Source organism: Globicephala melas, chromosome 15 (genome assembly GCF_963455315.2).
Source record: "Globicephala melas chromosome 15, mGloMel1.2, whole genome shotgun sequence".
NCBI lineage: Eukaryota > Metazoa > Chordata > Mammalia > Artiodactyla > Delphinidae > Globicephala > Globicephala melas.
Genome location: NC_083328.1, coordinates 85248639 through 85268245, shown reverse-complemented (window position 1 = coordinate 85268245; position 19607 = coordinate 85248639). Strand labels below are relative to the sequence as shown.

Genomic DNA, 19607 nt, shown 5'->3' with positions numbered 1-19607 from the left:
CTAGTCTTAAGAAAATCTGTATTCCAGGGCTTCCCTGGTGGCGCAGTGGTTGAGAATCTGCCTGCCAATGCAGGGGACACGGGTTCGAGCCCTGGTCCAGGAAGATCCCACATGCCGCAGAGCAACTAGGCCCGTGCGCCACAACTACTGAGCCTGCGCGTCTGGAGCCTGTGCTCCACAACAAGAGAGGCCGCGATAGTGAGAGGCCCGCACACCGCAATGAAGAGTGGCCCCCGCTCGCCACAACTAGAGAAAGCCCTCCCACAGAAACGAAGACCCAACACAGCAAAAATAAATAAATTATAAAAAAAGAAAATCAGTATTCCAAAGTTCCAAGGGGAAAGTATCCTTGTGAAAACTTTCCAAATATTGGTTATGTTACCTGGTACTCAGAACTAGAAACGCAGAAGTGACATCCACTTGCTCGTTTAATGGGTCTAAGCTCACAAGGTGCAGGGAAACAGGAGGTTTACGAAGAAGTATCCAGAAGAGGGACTTCCCTGGCGGTCCAGTGGTCTAAGACCCTGTGCTCCCACTGCAGGGGCCCGGGTTCAACCCCTGGTCGGGGAACTAGATCCCGCGTGCCTCACAGTGTGGCCACAAAAAGAGAGAAGTATCCAGAGGAAAATGGAGGTGTCCTCTGCTTCCGCCAGGCTCAGGCGGGTAGAGGCGCAACTGGGACACAGGTGGACTCCGCCCCCGTCCAGAATCAGAAGACAAGCAGCTTTGCTTGAGAGACAGGTTCTGTGATTCACCCTCTGCAGCCGGGGCCACAAAGGCGCTGTGTCCCCCGCAAGCGGCAGGCCCGGCCAGGCTCCACCCCTCCCACCCCCCCCACCCCCGCGGGGGACGCCGCACGGAGCCACTCACCAGCTTTGTCTTCCGCAGGGGATCGGTTCTCCTCTCCTGCTTCTTAAAGGACTCGTACGCAGCGGGGTCCAGGCCCCACAAGCACTCCGTCCATTTGCCATAGATCATAAAGAGCTTCTTTTTGCTGTAGTCAAACGGAATTTTTTAAAACCAAGTTACCAGTTAACAATTATAAACCGTTCATCTAAACGTGCAGCACCTTAACTGTGACCATGGAACAAATTCTCGTTCTGGCATGTCTTCTTATAAATTTTAGGGATGTTGCTGGGTGTAAATGCAAAGATGAAAAGTTTCATTTTAGCATCTCTTACTCGTGGCTTTTGAGACTAACTATTCACATTCCTTCACAAAAGCAGAAAAGAGAAAATGAAGGTACAAAAGCCTGAAGGGCGAAAGACGGGCCGCAGGAGACGAGATGATGTGAGAACAAGCGTTCGACGTTATTACATTTAACACCCTACGCGCCCGATTGTTATTTTTGAAATACATTACATTTTTATGTACTGTGTGTCCTGCAGCCCTTTTTCTATAAACCACATAAACAACCCTCCCCACGTTCAGCTGATGTGGTCTCTGCTTTATCTTTGTAACCTCAAGTCAGATACCCCGTCACTGTCTGCCCACATCTTTCATTTCGTAATAACCTCGACAGATCTTTCCAGATCAGCCACCAGAGCTCTCTGCCTGATTCCAAAGGAACAGCGCCAACCGTGTTGGGCCCTTGTTTTTCTTTCTCACGTCTCCCTCGGGGGAGAGCATACAGTTGGCCACGCGCTCCCTGGAAAGGCTGCCCCGCCCACCACGGGATGTGCTGGGAGGGCCAGCAGGCAGGGACACGTGGCCAGACCTCACTCGGCAGAGAGCCTGGCAAACACTCTCTGTCTCCAAGAGACGTAGCATTAGGAAAGAGCATCGAATGTAGGGCGGAAAACCAGAAACTCAGAACAGGACTGGCATGGCTCACTGAGTGCCGGTGGGCGTCTGCTCCCGCAGCCTGCTTCTGTGGATGCGCTGACCACAGGGCGGGTCAGTGCTATTCCCACTAACAGGAATGCTGCCCCGTGAAGTCCACACACCAGGTCCTAGCTTACTTCAAGGGGCGAAGTGGTCAGAGTCTTACGTCTAAAGGTATTTTAAGGAATTAGAACAGGTGATTTCTGGTACCCAGTAGAGTGGGATGGAACAAAAGCACCCACTGCTTTACACTGGAAACTTCTTTCTACTCGAAAATGTGTGTATTTCAGGAGCTGGAAGGAATCTTATGGCTGTTATACAGCCCAAGTTACTTATTGAAAAAAAAAGAGAGAGAGAGAAATCGAGACCCAACACATAACGTGGGGGACCCCCCCCAATTTGTTAAAATTACTAGTGGCCATTTCTCTGCTCACAAAAACTTTAAAAGTCCCAAATTTCCAAATTGGAATGAACGAGTCCCATGAGAACGATGCTCACGAGCTCGGGTTTGGGTTTTGCCTGACAACCATTACGGACGCCAGGAGCGGGAAGGAAACACATGGTCAAATTCTAAAATCTCAGTCCTGTTGGCACAACTGCAGTTTTACCTCTCAGTGAAAACGCTGAACTTTCTCACATCCATTTTATCAAAAGAAAACAGAGCCAGATCTTTTACCCTCAAAGAAGGGGAAGCTGGGCTCCATCAGTCACCACCCTGAACGGTGCACTTAAAATTCATCATTATCTCCTTCTGTGCTCAGTAATGAAATGCTTTTTCTAAACAAGAAAGAGTCATAACTCGTCCTCCCTGGCAGATGTCACCGGCACAACTATGTCTTTTGCAGAGACACACACGCCGTCCAGGCACCCTGTGGCCCAACCCACACGCGGACCTACTTTTTGTCTTGAATGTACCCTTCCACTTTGTGAAGTTCTTTTCCAAACAATCCACACGGTTTAAAGTGAAGCACACACTTATCTCCAGTTCTGCAGGGAAAACAAACACAGGCTTCTGTTGTAGACATGAAACATCCAGGAAGGAGAGAGAGAGAAAAGAGGGAGGGAGGGTGGGAGAGGGTGGGCAGACGGAGGCTGCCCAGGGCGGGGCAGCATCAGGACCAGTGGACAGCACAGGGGTCTTTCCGGGGGATGGAAAGCTTCGAGCACTTCCTTGTGCCGATGGTTGCACAACTCAGTAGATTTACTAAAAACCATGTAAGCCTCCACTCTTCCTGGTGGATTTCATGACATGTAAATTACATCTTAACAGACATAACAAAGCCAACCAGCCAGGAACCCCTAGAAGGTCTGGCAGACTGGACAGTGGGCAAGCTTGAGAGCGGCCGCTCTGCTTTCATCAGGGAGTCACACCATTCTTCAGTGCAGTTTAAAATTTCAAAATAAATTCACTATTGTGACTAAAAACAAAGAAATATCAACACAGAGCAATAATGATGACTTCGATCAGTGCCAACCAGAATCAGATCCAACCACCACCACGTGTGGGGCCTCCCAGCCAGTGAGGCCCGTCTGGAGGCCGAGGGGCATGGGGGACCAGGGGGGGCCCGGAGAAGCCGACAGCAGCGTGCAACCACGGGCTGGGTGCCAGCTGGTGCTCTGGGTGCTGCACCGCCACCCTGGCTTTGACCGCTGCACGACTGTCGGGGGCCATTACCTGTGGTTTACAATCTCCACCGTCCCGTACTGCTCTATCCAGAGTTTCCCGATAATCACGTTGTGGACACAGCAGGTAGGGTTGGTCCACGTGTAGGCTTCATTATGTCTGAAAGACGCCAGAGAACAGCAAGTCAGAGGCCAGCGAAGCAAAGACGCTGTGCGACCTCAAAAGCAAAACACCAGACAGAATCAAACCGTAATTGACTTAAAACCTGCAGAGGAACAGAGCACCGCTTTGAACTCCCTGAACAGGGGCGACTTCTTTAGCATTCGTTTGAAATGTCCTTCTTCTCTCCTTTGTAGCAGCAAAAAAGCTTTCTACTTAAATGTCAGGACAAGTTAATAAGCAAGAAAAGGCTGAGACAAAGGCAAGAGGTTTCCTGTGAAGCCCTCAACAGCACAGCCCCTCCACCCCAGCCTGCAGGAACCGCGAGGTCCCCAGCGCGTGGCCCTGGCCATTTGGGGACCTGCGTGTGGACCCCACAAACGGGTGCTGAGCAGATGTGGCCAGACGTGTGTCTCAAGGGAGGCTGCCTCAGAGAGCCACAATTCAGGGCAAAAACCAGCTCAAAGCACAAGCATTTCGTGATGAATATTTGGAATTCCTTGAATTTCCCAGGAACCCGAAGGTGTTAATGGACAAGGTTTGTGACCTTTCACTTCCCCGTGCCTCACCCGAGAAAGCCAAGAGCTCGGGACAGACAGGACAGGCACCCTCCCCAGGAAGGGGCCGCCCTCACCGTGCCTGGGTGACCTCATCTGCCCCGAGGTGCAGGGGTTGGGGGGTGGGTACTGGGAAGACCACGCTCCTCCAGCCCGGCGGGGCCACAGGAAGTGCAATGACATCAGAAGCTTCCCATGGGGGCTACGGTTAGCGAGGCTCACACCCCAGGGAGCCGGCTGCGCCCCTCGGCCTGGACCGCCCACGATGGGTTTGCAGCACCAGGCGGTTGCTAGAGACTCAGTTTCTGCTTTGAGGGTCTTTGATCAGCATCGGATTGGGCGCGTTTAGATTTAGATTTAACAGTGCTCGGGCGTCCTGGAAGACGGCCCCTTCCTTCTCACCTCCTGGTGGTCAAGCCCAGCCTCCCACCCTGCACACTCAACCACGGCTGGTCTGCGTGGCCAGCACCACGTGTACATAGGGCTGTGTTCACTTCTGAGGTCAGGTCACAGAAGACACTGCAGGTTCTGTCCCGGTGGTGGTCTGCCCACCACCCCGGGCCCCAGCTCTGGGGGATGCCAGTGCCTCGTCTGCACAGCTGTACAGAGCAGAGTGTGGCAAGGAAGCGAGGGCCCCTGCCAGCTGCCGGCACAGTGAACGCGGGAGCAGAGGCTCCTCCCACCTGTCTTCAGGAGGCCTCCCGCTGCGCCCGCACAGAACCCCGGCAGAGCCACCCACGATGCCCCTGCCCTCCAGCCCCCAGACACCGGGGGAGGACAGTGCCGTTTCACACTGCTGAGCTGGGGCTGTCATGCAGCAGGAGGTGATGACCGCAGAGATCAGGGGAGAGAAGACGGGACCCAACACGGTCAAATGTGAGGAGGACCCCCAGGAACAGCCAGCCCGACGAGGTCTCCAGCCTCCCTAGAGCAAGTCCCTGCCGCTGGAAAGGCTCCCTGCCCGCAGAACACGCAGGATCCCTCCACCAGAAGGACGTCTTCGTCCTAAATGGAAACGGATTTCCCTTTGGATGCACGGCCGCCCACTCACTTGAGAAGCTCCAGCGTGATGGTGCCACGTGGCTCCGCCTCCACGCTCTTCCCCCAGAACTTGAGCTTCGGGTAGATGGAGCCGTGAAACAGGAAGTCCTGATGGAGGCCCTCCGAGTAAAATGCACTGATGGGGGGGTGGTGGCTGACCTGCTCGGATATGAATCTGAACCCTAAGTCTTCCCTGGGAACAAAACAAGGAAAAGAAAGGAGGGGGCAGGAGGGACAGTCAAAGGGCCGCATCAGTGACAACAAAGCCCAGAAAGGTCAGCCCAACCCACTCTCAGCGGGCCTGCAGCTCAGCGCTTGTGGCGCTGCAGGACCGCATGGCCACCCGGCCTCCACGTCTGGAAGGGGCGCTGGGATAAGGGGACCACGCGTGCTGTCACACGTGGCAGAAATATCCGACACGGCTTCCTGACGTCACACTTGGCCTAACACTGACCACACGCAGAGCACACGCACACGCACAGCACACAGCACACAGCACACGCACAGCACACACAGCACACGCACACGCGCTGTGCCTCCAGGGCCAAAGTCAGTACCACGCAGAACAAGCGACAGTGCAGAGAGGCCTCCCGCCCTGCACGCAGGTGCACAAGGAGCTCTCAGAACCAGTGAACTCAGAGAACTGACAGCAAACTGTCACCTTAGTCCTCGAGGGATGCCCACTGCCCAGTAAACCCAGAGTAGGACTTTCCAGCCTCCTTTCAAGGCTCCTGGCATTTCTGTGATGAAATGTCCTATGCCCCAAGATATTCCTGGCCAGGAAATAGGATTTTTAGTACACTCTCTTTTTCAATAAAAATGTCAGTTTTTAATTGTTCCAGAACCCTGAATACACCTACAGCTGTAGTCATTAACAATTATAAAAGCGCAACCACATAATTACTAACTTAACTGGAATCAGAATTTCCAATCATTACAAAGGAAGGAAAGTTGAAAAATTAGATTTTAAAAAGGTTGCCTACCAAGGTATGTAATTTACAAAATGAATACTTGTCTAAGAAAAGAAAGTGTTATTTTTAGTTATCCAGGAGCAATCTCTAAGGATGAGAAGACACTGGTGAATGGCCAGGCTTAGTTATGTTGTCCCCCAAACAGGAAGACGGCTCCGTCTCACACGTGTGGCATGCGGCAGACACCGTAAGCGTGACCTAGAAGTTAAGGCCCGACACACAGTTAAGAGAGAATGTCAGTGTTTCCCATCAGCCTGTGAAACTATAGTTCAACCCCTGAACTACGTTCATGAAAAAGATGAACAGGGCTTCCCTGGTGGCGCAGCGGTTGAGAGTCCGCCTGCCGATGCAGGGGACACTGGTTCGTGCCCCGGTCCGGGAAGATCCCACATGCCGCGGAGCGGCTGGGCCCGTGAACCATGGCCGCGAGCCTGCGCATCCGGAGCCTGTGCTCCGCAACGGGAGAGGCTGCAGCAGTGGGAGGCCCGCGTACCGCAAAAAAAAAAAAAAAAAGATGAACAATGAGGGGTGTCACTCTGTATCCAGCATCTTGGGGGGTTCGTACGCTTTTAATCCATCTGCTTACTTTCCTTTGTCTGCAACTTTTATCATATTACGCTTTGATTTTTCTTTTCAGATATTTCGATGATGCTTTTAATAAACAAAAATGCTCATACTAATCTGACAGCTACACAAGGTCAGAATCCCGAACCCTGGACTAAGCAAACTAACCGGAGGGAGGAAGCCTTTGCTCGAGAGAAACATCTAAGAAAGGAGGAAACTCGACATGAATTCAAGACAGAAGTGTCCCCTTAAGAGTGACCCTCGGGGCAAGCCTTTCCCTTGCCTGGGTCTCAGCTTCCTCGCTTCTAAAAGGAAAGGGTTGTGCCTTATGGCCCCGCCTGCTGTGAGATGCCACAGCCCAAGGTCACGCGCGGAACCCCTGTCATTTACAAAGCGCCCCAGCAGCACACACCACGCTTTCTCCCAACTCGTCCAGCTTTCTCAAGGGCAATGAGATGTGGAGAACGGCTTCTCCACCGCTCAGTGCCAGCCGACCTCTAAGCCACACTAAAAACCCAGGGGGAATTCCCACTCTAGCAGCGTGTGGAGAAGGGGTCGCTGCTGAGCCATCCAGGACAAGCCAGAAACAGTGGAATTTGAAACTGACGTGAATGTTGCTTTCCCAACCTGGGAAGTGACGTGTGGGCAGGTGTGTGCAAGCCGCCCGCATCACTAAGATGACAATTCCTCCCCAAATGGTCGGAAACCAGTGCAGATACACACACCCCCACCCACTCGCTTACACTCTACAAACCTGAAGAGTGCCCATTCTAAGCTGTCCAACATCCTCAAATCCCACCATCATTTACTCTCCATTGGAAAAACTCAACCATTAATAACACATATGCAATAAAGGACCCAAGAACCAGAAGTGTGTGGTTCTTTGAATCCAAGATGCATCGGTCACATAACACGCCACTGGTTGTATAAAGATGCTGCAATTTAAACCACACCTCGCAGGAACGCCCAAACACGAGCACCCAGCAATCCGACACCCCGCGCCGCACACTCCCGGGCATCCCCTCTCCGTTCCTGAACCTAACGCGTTCTTCCGTTTGCAACTCGGTTTTTTCACCAGGCTTCTGTTATGTCATTAACACAACAGCTCTCGTACGTGCACCATCTTCCCACCTGCAGTAAACCCCTCAATTCAATCAGCCTGGAGAAATCCATGCTGGACAAGGAACCCCCCTGTCCGTCGCCAGAAGCACCTCACGCACGAGACGGTCACGAGGGCCTGTCCCCTTACCTGGTTAACTCGTACGTTTCCCCCAAGAGCGGATTGAACGGCTTGCCGGTCCTCTCCCACTGGGAAGCCACAGCCGAAACCGCAAAGGCCGCTACAGACTGGAAACAACCACAGGCTGGTGAGGGGCGGCTGTCCATCAGGTGTGGGAGCCGGGGCGGTGAGGGCGCCCCGCTCGCTCGCTCCCGGGTGCCTTTTCAGTCTCCCACTTGTAACACGTTTGAAACTGCAGAACTTCCGGGGAAATGCTGCTTATCACCCGCCACTTCCTCACAGCCACGGAAAGTAGGAACTCTGCCGCCTTCCACCCCCAGCCCGGGCCTACCTCGCAGGCCCTGTCCATCACACACACGTGCACACACACGCGCACACACACACACACTCACGTGGGGTGATGGTGCTGAAAGGGGCCAAGAGGAGCCGAGTGCCGGCGCCACTACCCGCTGCAGCCCTGCAGCCCCGACAACCAGGCAGCCGAGACCACGCCCGCACGGAATGTGCCCACGACAAATGCCTTGGCCTTGGGGCAGGACAGCACCCCAACATCCGTGCAAGCTGCACTGGCCCTTCTCCCAGGTGTCCCACTGCTGAGGTGCCTGGGTCCCTGCCACCACATGGGCAAGCTGATGGCGTCACGTTCATTAAAAGCTACGGTACGCACGCAGCCGAGCTGCACCCAGCCTGGCCCTCCCCCCGAAAGGAGCCCGCCGCCCACCTGCATCCTTTCCAGGGGCTGGGGCTGGCAGGAGGCTTTGTGGATGAGGTACACGTGCTCCATATACTCCGTGATCCGTTGCAGGAAACTCAGAGGCTCGTTGAAGGCGATGGGCATCGTGATCTTGGACAGCTCCTAGGGGGAGCCGGTGAGGACCCGTTACCGCTACCGCTACCGCTACCGGCGGCTTTGCCCAGACACCACTGCCCCCACACCCGCCCCTGCTCCGAGCATCATTCCCTGCAGCCGCAGTTGCCTGCATGGGACGAGACTGGAGAGGCCCTGCGGGGAGCCTGGCCTGGGAGACAGCCGCCTGCACACATGCCCGTGGGCACTGTGCCCGCCCCCCGCTCACGGCACACGAGCCTGCAGGCACCCCCGGGCCGCCAGCTCCAGTGACGACCCTGCTCCTGTGTGCTCCTCATGCCACCGCCAGCTCCATGGTCCCAAAGCATCATTCCCACCCGTCACCCCAGGGTGACTTGGAAACTCCTCGGCCTGGCAAGTGAGACCCCCTAACGCAGCCGGCTCTCAGGTACCGTGCAGGCAGAGCAAGTGTGCAGCCCCCGGTGCAGGGGGAGCCCGGGAAGACGCTCGGGGACCCATGCTGCAGTGGGCGCCGAGGGAGCCGGCAACCAGGGAGGAGGCTCCAATGCACTTCACGAAGGCAGAGGCCCCTCCCAGGAGCACGGCTGAGCAGCGCAGGGCTGGCTTTGTCAAGGAAGGACCGGGGCTGGACAGGAGGGGGAGGGAAGAGGAGATGGGGGGAGGGGAGGGAAAGAAACGCTGCCGGCCCAAAGCCAGGAAAGATGCTGGCCTCGCTCACGTCAGGAGACAGGAAATGAAAGCACATGGAGATTCCACTGCACACCCAACTCAAGTGGCAAAGCCCCAACCCTCTGACCCCCACCTGTTGGCAAGGCTGGGGGGACCCAGGCCACCCACACCTGCCGGTGGGAATGCAAAATGCGGCAGCCTCCGGAGAGGAGGGGACGCAGCCATGCCCCCCCACCAAGCCTTTGGTCCGGCGGCCCCATGTGCAGGAGCCTAACCCACAGTCCCTCCAGCAAATACACAGCAAAAGGCCAGAAACAACGCAAACATCCAACCACAGGGCCACAGTGAGTCAACTATGGGGCAGCACAGCACGGTGACCAAAAGAACAAGCAGCAGCTCTGCCCTCATGGCTACACTGTGGGGCGGAAACAGGTGGAGAGGAGCCGACCGTTCATCTAAAGAACGGGAGGAGGTCACGCAGTCGTCGTTCTCACACGCGGGAAGGGGGACCAGAACGTGTTTTGATGGTCACCTCCAGACTGCAGGGAGGGCACGGGGACGGAAGCTGAACGCTTGGAATATACCTTGTCTGAGAGATTTGACTCTGGACTTACAATTTTAAACCAAAATTAAATTTAGAAGAGCCATCTCTAAACACTGCAAATGAAACAAAACAAATGAACCCACACCACCTCCCTGGCGGCACAATCACCCAGAGGCGCTAAAGCACAGGGACTGAAGATTCACCCCCGGGGCAAGAACGACAAATGCCACAGACGTGCTCTCCTGAGCCGCCACGGGTGTGGGCGCAGCAGCGGGTCACAAGCTACGTGCTGCGCTAAATCCATCATCTCCTGTGCCGTGAAAAACTGGGCGGAATAGAGACACAGACAGAAGACAGAAGAGGTTAGATAAATCCTGTCGCGTGGAATTTGAAGCATCGTTGAAACAAATCAAAACACAGCTCCTAACTCTCTCCCCTGAAAAGACCTAGAAACAAGACCAATCCAGTAGCCTCCCACGGGCCCAGCTGTGGTCCTGAGCTCTCGCTCTCCCTGGACAATAAAGGTACAGAAGGAGCAGAGGCATCTTTTGTAAAGGAGCGCGGGCCAGCCTGAAGAGGCTCTTACAGCCAGAGACGGACAAGTGTGACTGGACACAGCGCAGGGCCAACCCCGGGAGCTGGTTGGTTAGACCAGTTCTGCTGCCAGGGAACCAAAGACATCATTTGAACACCTTGATAGAGAATCACTCATTGATCCCGACTGTCTTATGCAAACCACATTCACAGTAGAGGAGGGGACTTTCTCATCACAGAAATATTCCAGGTAATGAAAGAAGGGCAATTGTTATCAGCCTGGCTCCAATTTGCAACTCCTGATGAGATAATGGGTCTGGGCACCAAGCACCAGCAGTTCTTAAATTCAGAAGAAGAGCAACAGAAAGGTCTTGTGGTGGAAGGACCCAGATGAGTCCCACACAGACTGCAAAACACACACAGGAGAGTCACGCTCAGACGACTGGAAATTTGAACACAGAGTGGGTATGTGATGATGTTAAAGAGTTATGTTACTTTCAAAAGTAGGATAATAGGGGGCTTCCCTGGTGGCGCAGTGGTTGAGAGTCCGCCTGCTGATGCAGGGGACACGGGTTCGTGCCCTGGTCCGGGAAGATCCCACGTGCCGCGGAGTGGCTGGGCCCGTGAGCCATGGCCGCTGAGCCTGCGCGTCCGGAGCCTGTGCTCCGCAGTGGGAGAGGCCACAACAGTGAGAGGCCCGCGTATGGCAAAAAAACAAACAAACAAACAAAAAAAGTAGGATAATAGTATTGTGGTTGTGTTTAAAAAGAATCCTTATCCTTTAGTGATACATAAGACATGTCCACAAATGAAAAGGTGTTTGGAATTTGCTTCAAAACACCAGGGGAGGAGGCGGGAGGTGGCGGGGCGGAGGACGCATGATTAGCCCTGACTGGCAGCGGTGAGGGCTGGTGACGGGCTGGGGTCTTCGTGAGATTCTGGCTACCTCTGGCGGAAACTGTCGTGTTCACTAGTCCGTGGCTGTTTCAATGAGCTGATGGGCAGTGAAGAGAGGTGTGTCACCTCCCTGGAGGTACATCCGGAGAGATGAGCAGCTCATGGGGGACAGCGGATGGATGCTATGAAGTGGGGCAGTGCGACCCAACAAGATGCAGACGTCCAACCCCGAGTGTTACATCCAGCCTTACTCTGAATCCAGCCTACGGTCAGCTCCTTGGGGAGCGCAATGCAATGATGTCACTCTGCTGAAAAGAGGCTTTTGGTTTTAGACCTCTGAGGAGTCAAGACCGAGTGGCTTGTTGAGTTCATCACATTCCCAGATAGACACTTTGGTGAAGACCTGAACTGTGCACACAGTCGAAAACGTAGGCGAGGATGGTGCTAAAAGAAAACAATCCTGAACACGTCACTTTAAAGATCACAGGTGTGTACAGATAGACGTGTGTGAGCAAGCAGGGCTCAGTGTGCACTCCTAGGTTTTCCAGCTCTGTCTGCTGAGAGGCCTGGAGCAGTGACACCCCAGGAGCCAAGAGCACATCCAGCACCCAGGTCTCGGTTTCTACACACCATCCTCTAATAAAAGGTCATCGGTGGGGACTTCCCTGGTGGCTCAGTGGTTAAGAATCCGCCTGTCAATGCAGGGGACACGGGTTCGATCCCTGGTCCAGGAAGACCCCACATGCCACGGAGCAACTAAGCCCTGCACTCTAGAGCCATCATGCCACAGCTACTGAGCCCCTGCGCCACAACTACTGAAGCCCTTGCACCTAGAGCCCGTGCTCTGCAACAAGAGGAGCCACCGCTCGCCGCAATTAGAGAAAGCCTGTGTGCAGCAACGAAGACCCAACACAGCCAAAAATAAAATAAGTAAAAATAAATAGATTAAAAAAAAAAAAAAACGGTCATCGGTGGAAAAGCTGGAGAAAGCCCAGCCAGGTACGTGCTGCAGTTAACAGTAACGCCCCAGAGCGAGTGCTGTGGTTCTCATGTGAGATGCTGCCGTTACAGAATGCTGGGTGAAGGGTAAAAGACTCGCTGTTCTGCAGCCTCAAGTTATTTCAAGATAAAAAGATGACAAAAAATAAATGCATTAGAAGACTGGGCTGAAGACCACCCGAGAAGCAGTGAAGTCATTTTTTGTAGCTCACGCAGCCCGAGGATGAGTGACCAGACGTGGCCGCGGCTGAGCACGCTGCAGCCTGCTCAAGGCAGCGCTCCCCCCTCCTGAGAAGGACCAGCCCCGAGTCTCACAGCCAGGAAAGACCATAAAAGGAAAGGCCCACGGCTTCTGGACACTAAGTATCCAACTATCTTTCCTGTTACTCTGCCTGCAGCCCAGGGTGGGTGGGCTGGGGGACACGGAGCCTCGGTCCCTTGGTGAGTGGCCAGGAACCCCACCGAAGCCCCCCAGTTCATGAGGATTATCCAAAGCCAGCTGGCTACGAGCACATCATGAAACACCAAGGTAAGTGTAAACCCATCTGAAGCTCCTTATGTCCAGAGATTAACCTACAGAACGGGCGTCCTACTGTGTATTAATACTTGAGCTTTTGTCCACCTTTTCCCCTCCTGTACTTGTTCCTTTCCTGCTTTACTATCTTTACATCATGCTGTTTATAACTATGCAGAGCGCATCTTCTTAAACTACCAGTAGTGCGATAAATTCACAGGAATTAAAAACGTGTGAGATTCACACTTCAAACGAGTCCATCTGAACTTACCAAGCCAATGCACTTCTTCAATATACCCCACACGCTGAAATCACTTCTGGTAAACATCGGAGCAGGCAGCGACGTCCTGTGAAGGGGTAACCAGAGTGACATGTATCTATTCAACCAACGTGAGAGTCACTTATGACTGACGGTTCTGCACAATGACCATGTCTTCCTTTCATCTTTCTAAGCATTAGCATTTCTCTATGCTGGCATGCCTGCAGACAAAAAAGGACCAGACTGCCGCTGAAGTCCCAAAGAAAGCTTTCTGCATCGATCTTTGGAGGGCCTCTTAGGAAGCAATCATGGCCACACAGGCGACTTTCCTCCACGGAGCTGGGGAGACGGGTCGCTGAGTCCCCCGGCAGCCGTGTGCCAGCGGCCTGGAGCAGCAGCAGGGCTGCAGACGGAGGTGGAGCCCAGAGGACCCCAAGAGGGAACTGCATGAAGAAAACCTCCTCGGGGGCTTCCCTGGCGGTCCAGTGGTTAGGACTCCGTGCTCCCAGTGCAGGGGGTACGGGTTCGATCCCTGGTCAGGGAACTAAGATCCCGCGAGCCACGCAGCATGGCCAAAAGAAAAAGAAAGAGAAAACCTTTTCAGAAACCAGCTCTTAAACCCCTTTGAAGCCTGTGCTCGTCTTTCCTGAGGCACCTTCCTCCCCAGGTGTCTTCCCGCCGATGCTGGGGAAGTCCGGGCACAGGACACCCTGCTCACAGTGAACTGGGTCGGGGGACCACGGGCCCGGGGGGGCAGGTGGGAGAGGAGGGCAAGGCAGCGGGAGATGAAATGGGAAAGAAAACTGACATTCACGAGGCACCACGTGCCAGGCTGCCGGCAACTAGCACGTGGCTCCACTCTGCCAGCTCTCGTCTGGGGTCCCGAGCGGCCAGGGCAGGACGGGCCCCCGCTGTGAGGGAGCCATGAGGAAGGAGCGTGGCTCTGTGGACGGTGGGAAAGGGGTCCAAGGATGACCCTGGGGAGGCAGGAGCTGAAGAGATGGAGGTGGAGCAGAGGGCCGGAGCCAAGGCATGGAGCCCCGACATGGCACAGGCCCCGACATGGCACAGGCCCCGACGTGGGACAGGCCAGGTGCACTGAGGACCCCAGGAGGCTGGGACCACAGACACGGGAGGGGCCGCCCCAGGAGAGAGGCCAGGGTGCAGGTCCTCAGCCTAAGCGAGAACCTTACAGTTCACGACCCAAACCGCCTCTTCAAAGAGGAAAAGGGGCCGCCGTCCCCGTCACCCAGGGCCACGTGCGCCTTGCCCGGGAAGGCGCACAATCAGACCTGTCCTCTGAGCCGGCTGGAAGGAAGCAGGAGGGGCGGAGCAGTGGAGAGGCGCCTCCTTGGGGGATTCAGGAGCAGTGGTGGGAGGGGGCCGTGACAGGAGCGGGCGGGTGAAGGCACCCAAGGGCGTCTGGAGGCCAGCGTGTCAGGCCTGGGGCTGGAGACGGGAAGGAGGAGCGGGCCCTCGGGCGGCTTGAGCCAGATTCCCGCCTACAGGGTGCGGGGCGCTGACAGCAGAGGTCCAGGCCGCACGAGCAGGCAGGAGGTGCTCTGACAGCTCCGGGGCCCCAGGTGGACACTGGGTGCCAGCGCAGGACAGAGATCTGGGGTGAAGCTGGGCTCCCTGGAGCCGAAGCGCAAACAGCACCGGGTGGACAGAGACCGCCATCTCCACCCGCCTGACTCACGGCTGTCCCGCCTACGTCCCCCCTTCTGCTGGTGAAGGCTTAGGTCACTGTCATCAGAATCTGCTTGCATGACAATGCAGTGCTGGTGGGGAGAGAATGGACTGTGGTCTCGCTGCACTAATAAACAACCCTCCGAAACTCACTCACGCACGGGGTGAGAGGTCGACGCGTCAAACGCAGGCAGCGCTGCGTGAAGCTAGCAGTTGGGTCTGATACCAGCGACCTCTGGCTCTGTGCCCGGCCCCCTGCCAACGCTAGGGCGCCCACGGAGCTCAGTCCCCCATCAGCCCCAGGGCAGGGACGGCCGCCCGTCCGCTTCCGGACGGGGGTCACGCTGAGGAGGCACCATCACTGATCTCCAGGGAGCACGCAGAGGGCCAGTGGGTCTCGGGGTCTTTGGGTGAACAGGGCCTTGGGTCTGACCAGGGGGCAGGGCCCAGGTGACACGGGACGGATGTTCCTCCAGCTCAGGGCCCGCTGCAGATGTGGGGCGAGGACAGGCGCGCTGGGAGACTCCAAAACGTCCGTGTGGGATGACATACCTGTGCTTTTGAATTCCATTCTCTTGAGGAGGCCTCTCCCCAACTTTTCCAATCCCATTACTTTTGCTGGTGTCCACATGAATCACGCCAGTGACTCTCTGATTTGCCTCTGAAAATTCCCCAGAAGAGTTATCAGAATCAAAGCCTGTGCGAGACAAGCAGAGTGGTAACTTCTGCAGGGCTTGGAAGATGGAAAAGCCTACCTCTAAGAATTCTCACTCTGCAAGCAGGCACCTGAAGCTCGAGAGTGCTTCTGACCGACACGTCCAGAGTAATGAACGCTTCTTCCCAAGAACCGAAGGTCGAGGCGGAGCACGAGGACCGCTCCCGGGGGCTCCCCGCATGATGCCACCACCCTGCCACCAGCGCCACGCTCTCCAGGTCCTTACGTGGGGGGCGGCTCCTGGGCACTAGGACAGGTTTTCCCTGTTGTCGTCAGTGACCGTACCCCCTGGGGCGCCCACCTCTGTGGTGTTCTCACCTAACTCAGGCTGCAACCCCTCCCTCCTCTGCACAAGCTGCAGTCAAGCTCCACGTCATGTCCTGAAACACAACCTGCTGCAGTGTTTCTAAGACCGAGCTCCGCGCAAACACACCGCCAGAACCTACCAAACCAACCAACAGAAACCGAAACAGCAGACGGTGGCTGCGAACGCAGAGGGCATGCCACGTACGTGGAAACCTCGGGGAAAGTGAACTACTAGGACTTGTGTGAGATACAGTCGTGTGGTCTCCTGGCCCATCCCATCCCCCGAGTAAGAGTACCACCACCCTGGGCTGTGCCCCGTGCCCCTTCTGCATCGGGAACGCTTTCTCCCAGAGCGACCAGTGCCTACAGGGAAAGGAAAGTGTGTGTCCTCTCGACTCAGCCAGTGCAATCCACTGAAAATACTCAAGTTCTGCTCCACAGCAGGCCCGGACGGGAGCTGTGGCTGCCAGGGCAAGTCCCTCCAGCTGGGGTGGGGAGCTCCTGACCACTGACTATCGATGACCTTGACTACTTCAGCGAGGGCACAGCCCACGAGGAGCTCAGGGCTCCCATAACAGCCCCTCATTTCCGAGAGGAAGGCGAGGCCCAGGGTGACAGGCCAGGTGGTGACTATGGTCAGACACAAAACATAAACAAACCTGCTGCTAGTAAGCCTCCTTGAGAAAACGCAAAAATAACCTTCCTTCGTATTCTTCCATATTGACAGATGCACAAAATATAGTAGCATTGAGATTTATTACACAATGAATTTGAAAGGATATATTAAAAATGAACCTCTTGGACTTCCCTGGTGGCACAGTGGTTAAGAATCCGCCTGCCAATGCAGGGGACACGGGCTCAAGCCCTGGTCCGGGAAGATCCCACATGCTGCAGAGCAGCTAAGCCCGTGCACCACAATTACTGAGCCTGCGCTCTGGAGCCCGCAAGCCACAACTTCCGAAGCCCACGTACCTAGAGCCCGTGCTCTGCAACAAGAGACGCCACCACAATGAGAAGCCCACGCACCACATCAAAGAGTGGGCTGCAACTAGAGAAAGCCCAACTAGAGAAAGCCGCAACTAGAGAAAGCCCACATGTAGCAACGAAGACCCAACACAGCCAAAAATAATAATAAATTAATTAATTTTTAAAAAAATGAACCTCTTAAATAATCAATGCTTTCTGAAATAGCCTGTCACCTCTAGTTTTTGCTAACTATCCCCAAAGCAACATCTACTAATCCCCAGTCTAAACTTAGCCTGAAGCAGTCCCTGCTTAAGGATGCTCAGTCCTATGGACCTGGTGTTACCCTGCAGGGGTGTCCCTATCTCCGAGGACCTCCCTCAGGGCTGAGATTCTGGGCCAGCATCAAGTAGAAAGTTCGTTTAAATCACAGCCCTGGTGTGTGCCCAAGAAAACAAAGCAGCTCCTCGCTGACAAGCGCATTGGAGTCTTGGCTCTGATGAAGCCAACACTACGTAACAGTTTAACGCTTTAATATACAACACATGTTTATTATAGAAAAAGAAAATACAGACAAGCAAAGGAGAGTGTCGAAATCATCTGTAATCTGATCACTCAGAGATACCCACCTTTGACGGGTTAGTCTTTTTACAACCCTTAATCTGTACATATTTTTCATGTACTTTAAAACCTTTCAATTTAAAGGTACTGATTCTTGGACTTCCCTGGTGGCACAGTGGTTAAGAATCCGCCTGCCAATGCAGGAGACACGGGTTCGAGCCCTGGTCCGGGAACATCCCACATGCCGCGGAGAAGCTAAGACCGTGCACCACAACTACTGAGCCTGCGCTCTAGAGCCCTCACGTGGCAACTACTGAGCCCAAAAGCCACAACTACTGAAAATAAATAAAGGTACTGATTCTTGTAGGAAGTAATTGCCTATCTTTTTAAAATTTATTTGTTTATTTATTTACTTTGGCTGCGTTGGGTCTTCATTGCTGCGCACGGGCTTTCTCTAGCTGTGGCGAGCGGGGGCTCCTCTTCGTTGTGGTGCGCGGGCTTCTCACTGCGGTGGCTTCTCTTATTGTGGAGCATGGGCTCTAGGGGCGTGGGCTTCAGTGGTTGTGGCTTGTGGACTCAGTAGTGTGGCTCACGGGCTTAGCTGCTCTGCGTGGCATGTGGGATCTTCCTGGACCAGGGCTCAAACCCGTGTCCACTGCATTGGCGGGCGGATTCTTAACCACTGTGCCACCAGGGAAGCCCCAGTAATTGCCTAGTGAAGTCATTCATTTAATAACTGCTGGGTTTAAACACTTTTTAAATTAGAGTCACAAAGTAAGACCGATTCTATATGAAGTAGTCACTGACTGGGTATTTCATTGCATTGGGAGACTTCATATTTTTCGTCTTTCTGTTATTTGCTTGGGAACCAAAGGGCTGAGGCGAGGAATTATTTTCACCTAGACATCTGCCTCTTCCGCCTGCATCTCAGGGACACGCGGAGAGGTCCCGCCGTGCGGAGAGGCAGGGATGGGGTCACCTACACACCTCACTCCAGGCAGTTCAAGCCCTCTCTGGGGAAAGACCTTCCGGAGTATCTACACTGGTCCCAGGTGAAAGGGAGCTTCCCAGGAGGCTCCCGGGTGAGAAGGCCACGCCGAGGCCGGGCCCGCTTGGTCTCAGACGTGGTCAGCCTGCGAGGGCCAGGCGGCCTGAGGGCATGCCTCCCTGACAAACACCCCGCTTGGTGGGAATTCAACTGCGAAAGACTACTGATGGGCGTGCGGGTTAAGCAGACAAGCACGCTTCCCAGGAAAACACGTCTACAAGGGACACAATAGCTATGAAGTCACGGAAGATAAGATGGCTCAGCAGCTCAGCCTTTGAAAACAGCGATGAGCTCAGGGCCTGCTCCTCCTGGGGCTTCGGACAAGAATAAGTCAATAATCTCGGGCTGCCCATCCCCCAACCTGCTCCAACCCTTCACTCAGGAGAAGCATGGCCGCTGAAACCCGGGAGCACAGGGCCAGGGCTCCACGAGACAGCAGTGCCAGCAGGGACGGCAAAGGTGTCCCGGGGAACAGTGACGGTGCTCAGGAAAGAGCCTTTTGTCGTGCTGGGCACCACGCTCTTTTGGCACTGATTACGGAAGTGCCCCTCTGACTGCCCTTGGGAGGGTTAGTGCTGAAAAACCCGGCGGCAGTAATATTTCAGAGCTGCTGTTTCTATGTTCCCACACCTGAGAGGGAGGCGTGGGCTGGAAGAGTCTCCTGAAGTCCGTCTCCACCAAGGGGACCCCTCGCTAGAAAAAGCAAAGTGATGCTCCCCCTGCTGCCGAGGAGGGTGGAGGGCAGACAACGGAGAGGGGGGCGGGGGGCGGCGTCTTGAACGTGAGTTCTGGGGCCCCCTGTGGTCATCTGTCCCTCAGGTGGGAAAAGGACGAGGAGGGGTTGTTCTAAGCAAATGTGAGCCAACCCAGCCCGCCTCTCCTCCGCCTGCCACCCGGCCATGCACTCTGCCCACCAGGCTGTGTACCGGCACTCACAGTGGTGTGTGAGAAGCGAAACAGAGCTGAACTCTGACACGGTGAGAGCTGCTGCAAAAGCAGGTAAATGTACTTTAAATTATTGTAAATTAAAGCAGGTACATTTTTTGGTAGACTTTAAGCAGCGCAAAACACGATACAGTTATGAGACAGGACAATACGCT

General features: G+C 54.8%; 1 protein-coding gene across 4 annotated transcripts in view; it reads right to left on the bottom strand.

The window, feature by feature from the left end:
• OSBPL2 (oxysterol binding protein like 2) overlaps positions 1-19607 on the bottom strand; it is a 47814-nt gene that overhangs the window by 10883 nt on the left and 17324 nt on the right. For 2 of the 4 annotated variants that reach the window (XM_030841649.2, XM_060284439.1), the window contains exons 3-10: positions 15467-15611; positions 13238-13313; positions 8702-8836; positions 7990-8087; positions 5216-5398; positions 3500-3607; positions 2722-2811; positions 871-994 (exon numbers count right to left, since the gene is read on the bottom strand). In XM_030841649.2, the coding sequence (XP_030697509.1) occupies positions 871-994; positions 2722-2811; positions 3500-3607; positions 5216-5398; positions 7990-8087; positions 8702-8836; positions 13238-13313; positions 15467-15611 (959 nt within the window). The remainder of the gene's footprint in view (positions 1-870; positions 995-2721; positions 2812-3499; positions 3608-5215; positions 5399-7989; positions 8088-8701; positions 8837-13237; positions 13314-15466; positions 15612-19607) is intronic. The other 2 variants (XM_030841650.2, XM_060284440.2) reach the window with 1 other exon arrangement.